This window comes from Pteropus alecto, unplaced genomic scaffold (genome assembly GCF_000325575.1).
Source record: "Pteropus alecto unplaced genomic scaffold, ASM32557v1 scaffold479, whole genome shotgun sequence".
NCBI lineage: Eukaryota > Metazoa > Chordata > Mammalia > Chiroptera > Pteropodidae > Pteropus > Pteropus alecto.
In genome coordinates this window covers 1033054-1042565 of record NW_006492031.1, presented here as the reverse complement: position 1 = coordinate 1042565, position 9512 = coordinate 1033054, and the positions used below count along the sequence as shown (strand labels likewise).

Sequence of the window (9512 nt, the reverse complement as noted above, 5' to 3'; positions counted from 1 at the left end):
CCCATCCATCCGGATGGTCGTCTCTATCCATCATATCCTTTCATAATAAACCAGGAAACTTAAATGTTTCCCTGAGTTCTGTGAGCTATTCTAGCAAATTATCAAACTCTAGGAGGGGGTTGTGGGAATCCAGATTTATAGCTGATCAGTCAGAGAAGTACAGGTAAACGTGGGACTTAGGACTAGCATCTGAAGTAGGTGGGAGGGAGTCTTGCAGGCTTGAGCCCCTTAACCTGTGGGAAATGACTCTATCTAGAGGAAAATGGTGTCAGGATTGAGCTAAACTGTGAGACATTTAGCTGGTATTGCAAAATTGCTTCATGTGAAAAACATATATTTGGTGGCTAGGAAGTGTCAGAAGTATTCTATGAGTGTTGAGAGCAGAGGATAAACATAAGGAGCTTTTCCTACAGACAGCAAAAGGGTATGCATAGGGAACCATAGAAATATTTGGTGTAAAAAGTATTTTATATATTGTGTTTTTGTGGCAGCTATTTTGTGGTTAATTTCTATTGTGAAGATGACTGACTATCTCAGAATTCTTTCTTAAATTAATTACACTGAAAAATTCTACCTTTGAGGTGGGGAGCCATTTTCCCTGAGGATAACAGAGAACCCTTAGTCATAAAGTATGCTATTCACACAGGAGCTGTTGCCTATTTTTCTGGCAGAACACTGGTAATGTGACTGTATTTAGCATTCTGGGTAGGTTAGTTGGTTTCCATTTCTTTTCTTCAAAGCTATTATAAAAAAGCAGTGAGGCAAACTGCTTGACTGAGAATCAAGGTTGTGTAACACACCACTATCTACATATCACATGGTGACGCCACATAGGAAGTGAATGGGAATGTTTAGCTGTCAGAGTGGGTACACAGGCACGGAAGAACAGTATTTCATTTCCTGTTGCCTCTTCCTGAACAGCAGACATTGTGAAAGCTCCAGGTGAGGGCCAAAGCATTTGTACTTACCACAGTTGATTGGATCCTCATCAGAACCATCTTGGCAATCCATGTCACCATCACATGCCCAGCGCTGAGGGATGCAGTGCCCATTATGACACTGGAAGTTGGAGGCCTCACAGGTATGATAGATGGCTGCCAGCAACAGAGAAGAGAGAAATCATCAATGTTCCCTTCATTTCTGCTCCCCACAATAACCATCAAGAGACTGCCTGAAAAAGGATTATGCTAGGTAATAAGGCATAAACTGGAGCATCTGAGAATACATCTTAGGTGAGGATGCAGGCACCTGGGGCTGCCCTTTAGGTGGAGTGCAGCCTCCTGAATGGGCAATGACTTGAGTTGATAGGCTTATAAATGTTACACAAGCACATTCATTTTCTACAACAAAGAATCATTCCCCTTTTACAGATGAAAAACAGGCTCAGAGAGATTATGAAACTTGCTCACATTCACAGAGATAATTAAGTAATAACACCATAGCTGTCCAAGTCCAAAGCCCATGCTGTTTCTATGCCTCCTTGATACTTTATCTTCTAACATAAATCTTCTCACTCCTCCAGATTCTGCAGGGTAAAGAGAGGTAGCATGTGCTCAGTAGACTGAGTTCTAGACCTGGTCCAGTCACTGTTTGGGGGCCTCAATTTCATCAACTATATTGATATCTAAGGACCCTTATAAGCTCTTAAAGGCCATGCTTTTATAATTCTAAATAAACTACCCAAATTCAAATGTGAAAAACCTCAGGTCAAAGAACATAAAAGATTTATCCAAAATATCAAAGAAAACAGGCCCCAGAACCTAGAACTGTCTAACTTACTGGACAGTCTAGAGCAACATCTGCCAGGCAACAATACATGGCATTCAGTACAATCATTAAAAGAAACAAGAGGCAAATGAAACAGAAAGTCACTGTTATAAATGAATAGCCTCATCTGCACACATGGGCTGAGGCTGCCTGGAAGTCTTTTAGAAACATCTCAAAACCTTGGTCAAAGATAGTTCAAATGCATAACATCTGCCTCAAACCCAACCAACACTACTAACCTTAGGCCTTCTCCACCAGATTTCCCCTTCCTCCTTTGAAACAGAAAGCTGTTTGTGTCTGTTCATTGTTGAATGAAAGCCATGTTTGAAAGTTGGTTACAACTGGCATAAAATAATATAGCCAAGACGGATGGGCTCTCTGTTGGTTTAACTGTGTGGACACGATGTCTTCATGACAGAAGGCAAAACAAACACAAGTGGGTGTGGAGCATAAACTAGTTATTTATTCAATCAAGATGGTTGGCAATACTTATTGCTCAAGGGTTGAGAAAATTGCCTTCCAATGCCCTCTAGAATTTCTACTGAATTTGAGGCTATTTTTTGTAATAGTCTGAAATATAAAGAACCTGATTTTTCAAGCCATTTTAAAATAAGTGGTGGTCTATTAACTGCTATCTTCATATTTCTCTGAAGACCAGGGCTAAAATTGGTAGCATGCAAACAAGTCTGTATAAAGTCTCAATATTTTACAACCTATAGCACTCAGAATCCATTAAACGTCTTTTTAAAATATACTTATCTCTGATAAGAGGAATTAAGTGTATCATGAATGCTACATGAGCTTTTGCTCCATTAACAGCCATTGCCTAAAATATTTTTGATCTATTACTTTTACAAGTCTGACAGCACTTAAAAAAATTCCTCATCAAAGCCTTGCTCACTTTCATAAAACATACCGTTGCCTAAACTCATTGCCATACTGATCTACTTGTTATTATTCAGTGTATGCATATCGCTTTTAATTGAAAACAATTTCAGAGTGCTAATGGAGTTTCCAAATGACAATTCTAGGAGGCACGTCTGAGATCTCAAGATTCTATCACAGAAGAAGCTGAGCTAGGAAAGACTGACCAGTTTGCATAATTTCATTCACGTGACCAGGTATGACTGCAATGCTTAACACATTCTCTTCTGAATTTTTCTGTCAAGTAACTTACTAGCTCTCTGACACTGAGTGTCAGATAATTAACATATGTTCAGTTAATATATTTTTTTAATTATAAGGATGGAAGAGATTGACTTTAATACAGACTAAAGAATCTGAGGAAGGAACAGTAGAATCCTTTGCATGACCGCATTCATTGTGACTGTAAGAACAGAAAGGTTAATGAGTAAATGATCATGAAATTAGAATATCAGCATTTCTAAAAGAGATTACCCTACAATTTACTCTCTAACTTGGACAGATCTTTTCTGATTCAGTAAGATCCTCTATATCGCCTGATCAAAAGCATTAACCAAATAAAAGTGGGGCAGGAGATGTGAATTAATTACTATGATGAGGAAAGCACTGCCCATTTTTTTCAAAGCCCTATATTAATTCACTAAAGTGAATGAGGAAAAGAAATGCTAATCTCAATGCAATTTGAATGATAACAAAACAAACAAAAAACAAAAAACGTAAAGCAAAAAGAAAGGGTACTGAAAACTAAAAGACAGATTTGAAAAAGAACCAAATAGAAATTCTAGATATAAAAAAATATAGTCATGGAAATAAAAACAACTCAGTAAATGTGTGAAAGAGCAGATTAGATCCAGCTGAAAAAAAACTGTTGCACTGGAAGAGAAAGCTGAAGAAGTACCTTAAATTCTAGCACAGAGTCATAAAGAGACAACAACTATAAAAACAAGAGGCATGAATGACGAAATGACACAGTCCAACAAACGGCTGTTGGTAATCACTGAAGATAAAACCAGAAAAGTAGCAGACATGGCTGAAAAGACAGTGGCTGTAATTTCCCAGAATTGATGAAAAATATAAATCCTCAGATTTTAGAAGGAAAACAAGTCTCAAGAAGGATAAATAATTCCATACCTAGGTAGATGAAACTGCATAACAACAACAACAACAACACCCCTCTGCCACATACACACACATGCACACACACAAAAACTAAAAACTATAGAGAAAAGAATGTCTGATTGTTGTTCAAAAGATAATCAGAAAGGAGAATTCAAATCAATACAAAATATATCAGAAGGAAATGGAATAATTCCATTAAAATACTTATGGAAAATTACTATAAACCTAGAAAACCAGATAATCTGTATTCAGCATTGAAAGTGAAACAATGTTTATATAAATAAAACCGTGAAAGAGTTTACCACTGACAGTCTCCTGCTGCAAGAAACACTGAAGAATGTACTTGGAAAGGAAGCATTAGATGGAAGAAGCAAAAGTGACTGGAGAATAGGTAGATACCTATAAATAAATGTGGTTACTAAAAAATAGTAACAATGGCTAATTTCAGGACTTTAAAAATATAAAATTAAAATGCAAAGTATTTACTAAGTATGTTGGTAATGAAACTGTATGCAGAGATTAGAATTAGAGTGTTCAGAAGCCCTTGCAGGTCTAGGAGAAAGAAAAGATATTAAGCATACACATAAGAAGCCTGAGGGCAACAGCTAAAAGAACAAAAATCAAATGTTTAAGTTCAAAATCAACGCAGAGCGGTAGTGAGAAAGGAGTAATAATAATAATAATAATAATAATAATACCCTCAATCCCATGGAAAGCAAAAAGGCAGGAGAAGAACAAAGAAAATGTAAGCACAGACCATGCATACCAGCTGAGGCCAACAGGAAGTCAGCTGTCCTTGACTTATTTTCTTTGGCTTTGCACATGACTTAATTTATTAGGTCAACAAAGGAAGTGACGCGCCACACATCTTAAGCTCACATCTGACCTCCAACTATTTTGAGATGATGGAGAAACAGAATCACCTTTAAAAAGTTTGGAAGAACAGCTACTGGAACAAGGCTGCAGTTGAGGTGCAAGCACTCTACATTTTCTCCAGTTAGCCCTGCCAGAGAAAACCAGAGATAAAATCAAAAGTCTATGACAGGGGTCCCCAATTTCTGGGCTGTGGACCAGTACATGGCCTACTAGGAACGGGGGTGCACAGCAGGAGGTGAGTGGTGTGCAAGCAAGCAAAGTTTCATCTGTATTTGAAGCAGCTCCCCAGCGCTAGTATCACCACCTCAGCTCCACCTCAGATCATCAGGCATTAGATTCTCATAGGAGCACCAGTCCCTGGCGCCAAAAAAGATGGGGAACCACTGGTCCATAACAAGCCGCCTCATAGAAATGAAGTTGTTAATTCATTCTGGAGGACTAGCACATGCTTCTGAAACACAAGTTTGACTAATGTGGTTGTGCTAACAAGATGTTCAATCATCCTGCAATTTACAAATTGAAATGCCCAAGTGCACCCAACTAATTTATTAACCAATTATCCACCTAAACCCAAAGCTTCCAAACAGCATTCTAATGCTGTCAGGGATGACCGTAGTTCCTTCATGGACCTTGGTTTTTCCTCCTTCTTCAGTCCATGCTCATATATGGAGAGAATTTTCCTGCAGTCCTTCCAGAAGCAGAGGTGCAGACACCGAGACTGCATCACAAATGATATGGGGGAATTTTACAAAGAAAGGGAATCAGTAACATCACAGATCATCCTGTATGATGTAGACATTTGAGGAGATCCATTTACTCCTCAAAGGGAACATAAGGTCATGTCTAAACTGAAACAGATGGAGAGAAGCAGTTGTCAACAAAGTCAACAAAGTTTCTCTGAACATATACTCTCTAGTCAACAAAGGTTCTCTGAACATGTACTCTCCAGTCAACAAAGGTTCTCTGAACATGTACTCTACCAGGCTAAGCACTGGGAGGATACAAACGAATAGAAGATAGAGGCCTTTCAGGAATCATATCTAAACCAAAGCACAACACAGTTAGTTATGTTTAAGTTTGGGATATGGTAATAGATCTAAGTTTTTTTAATTTGTTCTTACAAATAAATAAGCATGCTTGTGAGCTCCCAAATGCTGGGCAGTATAGAAACTGTTATGGTACTACAGGGACAAGAAAGGTTAAGGCACAATATTTCAAAGTCACTCCACTATTTTGTAACAGTAATAATCCATGCCAGATGAATGAGATGTTGACTCCTTAGTGATGAATTATAAAAAAAGTCTGATTTATCATGGTATAAAGCATGGCTGCCTTCATTATAATATGGTTAAGCAAAACACCTTTATCTCTGTCACTGGAGGGATTTAAGATAGAACTAAATGAGAATTTTTAGAGGAGGCTGCAGAGAAAATTTACTCATCAGGTAGTAAATTTTTTTCTTTTTCCACCACAACTTCCCCAATTCCTTGCTTTACCTCATTCTACCATAATGTACATGTCATTCACTCACTCATTCATTCACACAATTAAAAATAGTGCAATAAACATGAGTGAACCTATTACCCAACAGAAGAATCAGAACATTACCTACACTTTATACCACCTAGCCTTCCTCTGATATTTTCGTGTTGTTTCCAATTCCATTTTTAATGAAATCTTAACCCAAACAGGTATAAGCATAGTTTAAGTTTTCACTGTTTGGGAAACCCTCTGATATTCCATTTGAAAACAAAAGATAGTTCAGTGCCACTCAGTGTATGGTCCCAAAACCAGAGGTCAGGCTGTAAACTGTTTATTATTGGTCCTGAAGAAATATGAAACTTGAGCCAGAATGTAAATCAACTACATATCACTCAAGACAGTTTAACTCAGTTAACATTTTTTCATAGCAAGACTCTCTCAATGAAGAAAGCAGAAGATTTACATTTTGGCATAAGCTCATCATAGACCAACTCTTTGAGAAGCACTGAACTAGCTGATTTCTAAGACCCATTTCTTAGAGCCTGGATTCTATGATGATGTAGGGCTTCAATGCTCACTAGCACATGAACAGATAACAGCTGTTAAGAGTCCAGGAAATACTGACCAGTACAGTTGGCTTCATCAGACCAGTCCCTGCAGTCGTTGTCCCCATCACACACCCAGGAGGAGCGGATGCACATGCCAGAGCTGCAGTTGTACTCATCCTTCCGGCACTGGTGCCTTTCTGTAGGCGAGACCACAGAGATGTGAGGGAAAAGTTCGCTCAGAATTCTATCTTGTGTCAAAGCTACTAAGGGTCAGAGATGCACCATTATCTCATTTTCACTGATTATCCAGAAAGAGCATGGATGCAGAGACTTAAACCAGGGATATAAAGTCATCGAGGCCGGTTTCCAACTATGTGCTGCAAACGGTGTACAGATGCGTTGAGATACTGACACCTCACACTCTTGCCACTGGTTGTCTCTAGTCAAGAGAAGTCTGTCCATTGATCTCAGTGTATTTTATGAATATCATCATTTTCTACTCTTGCTATGATGGAAAGAAGTTTGGAAAGCAACTTCTAGTTGTCCAGAAAGAATTTTTAAGAAACAGAAGAATTCTAGAGACAGAGACAGAGTCTGTGGTTTCAGAATAGGAGTGATAAAAACTCTTGAATGTGGGGATCAATTTGAGGTGTTCAGCTTGGGAAAAGTGGGATTGCTGCTGTACTTCCAAAATAGAGGAAATGTGAACTTGGGACTTTCTGAGAGTAGAGCTCCAGGAATGGTGGCTGGTGGGCAGTCTCTAGAAGGGTGGGGGCCTGGGGCAAATGAACTGGTGCAGCCTGATCACAACTTAAAAGGAGGCTGCACTGGCAACATATAGTGTAGGCCCTGAGGATTGCATTAAAGAACCTTCCAATGGAATTTTAAAGATTCTAAAAGAATAGTAGTAGCCAACTTTGGAACCCAAGGTGGCTACCTCAGTTGCCTCACTCAAGAGACAGGCTGATGGCAAAGTTGGTGATTCAGTTATTTATGAGGAAACCGTCCAGAGACTGACGAAGAGAACCTAGCTCTGAGGAAAGGACGAGCTGAGACCTTGGGATGCATTCAAGATACACCAACATGATGGGCCATGAATGAAAAATCTGAGGGCACTGAAACTGTTTAATAGTCAAATGTGAGTCCAGTGAGTGAGGAAGATGACATCAGAAACATGTAACCATGTGGAGTTTCCTTTCTACCAGAGTAAAACTAGCTATAGACTTTAATCCCCTCAGACTACTGAGAAGGAAATAGGAGGATTGAAAGGAAAATAGTTGTGAATCCCAAGGACTGTTTTCTGAAATTCATATTTATATAAAGATGAAAAAAAATAAGTAATCCCACCCAAAATTCTTCTTAGAGCTGGCTAGGAGCATTTCCTCTGCTGCCCTTGTCTCAGTCCCTGTTGAGGCAAACTACCTGCTCATGATAAAGCAGGCCTTGCTCGTAAACTTGCCTGGACATGCCACTAGCAAGGCCACCCCAACACAGCACAAAGTATCAGGCCTCAGCCTCTCTTCCCTTTCATGCCTGTGATTCCTCCAATCTGGTACACTATGTGTACTGCATAGTGCTTCTTCTTTCAACAGTCAGTGACTCTGGGTTTGGTACCAGAGCCTGTTAACTGAGACAGGACTTGTGAAACTGACAGGGCAGTACTGTGCAACTGGAAGGGCATGGGGAACATGGGTTCCAGTTCCCCATGCTGACACGAACCAATTGTGGCACTTCGAATAAGCCCCCCACCCTCTATGAACCTCGGTCATTGAATCTGGAAAGCAAAAGGACTGAACTAGAGAATCCCTATCATTCGTTGTGATTCCAACACACTATTTTTCTAAATATAAAAATTTTTCACTCAGAAAATAGATGTTCAAACAATGTTTGTACCATCTATTGACTTCTAACAGAGTTTTCTGAATTAGATTGGTTAAAAAAAAAAAAAAAAAAACCAGTTCACAAAGATATAGATCTGTATCCTCAGGAGTCTAATCTCACAGCCACTCAGAGATGTGGCCCAAGTGTATAGCTGCTAATATCTGCCTGAGTTCATTTAGAAACCTCATTTCCTTACTATCACATTCACTCTCACGATAAAGTAGGATCTATTGCTTTATCAATGAATCAATCCTACCATGCCGACAGAGGTGATCACGCAGCTGGATATCATAAGTCCCAAAATGGCTTTCAGAAATCCTCCATTTCCAACCCATCCCATCCAATAATACAACCCAGTGAGCAAGGGTGCTGCCCTCTCTGGAACAGGGTTCCTGGACATCATGTCCCCTTACCACAGTGACTTTCATCGCTGTTGTCTCCACAGTCATCTTCAAGATCACATTTGTAGGACAGTGGGATACAGGTCCCAGACTCCTGGCAACGGAACTGGGTATCCAGATCACAAATGGTAGTAGCTAAAATGGGAAAGAGAGAAGATATAGTTAAGTACAATTAATTCACCTCAAATACAAACCTCTCACTGGAAAACGATTTTAAAAAAGAAGGAAGCAGATTTAATTGCAGCAACAGAAACAAAACTGCATGAGAACCTGAAATTCACAACCAAGGGAGATAAGGGCCTATCCTTCCATGGACAGCTTCCAGATCATAATAGGGCTGAGAAAAGTAGGAAACCGGCATCTGGCAGGGAGAGAGTGATGGGCTCGATTACCTCCTAAGATCCCCTTAAACATAAGGTGTCTCTCTACTTAAATTGCGGAAATACCTTTATCTGGAAAACCAGCATTAGGAAGCCCAGTTTCACATACAAAGCCACCATATAGAATAGAGGTA

General features: G+C 39.4%; 1 protein-coding gene across 1 annotated transcript in view; it reads right to left on the bottom strand.

Annotated features, from left to right (window-relative positions):
* SORL1 (sortilin related receptor 1) overlaps positions 1-9512 on the bottom strand; it is a 152025-nt gene that overhangs the window by 40258 nt on the left and 102255 nt on the right. The window contains exons 24-26 of the mRNA XM_006925247.3: positions 9011-9133; positions 6794-6913; positions 969-1094 (exon numbers count right to left, since the gene is read on the bottom strand). Of these exons, the coding sequence (XP_006925309.1) occupies positions 969-1094; positions 6794-6913; positions 9011-9133 (369 nt within the window). The remainder of the gene's footprint in view (positions 1-968; positions 1095-6793; positions 6914-9010; positions 9134-9512) is intronic.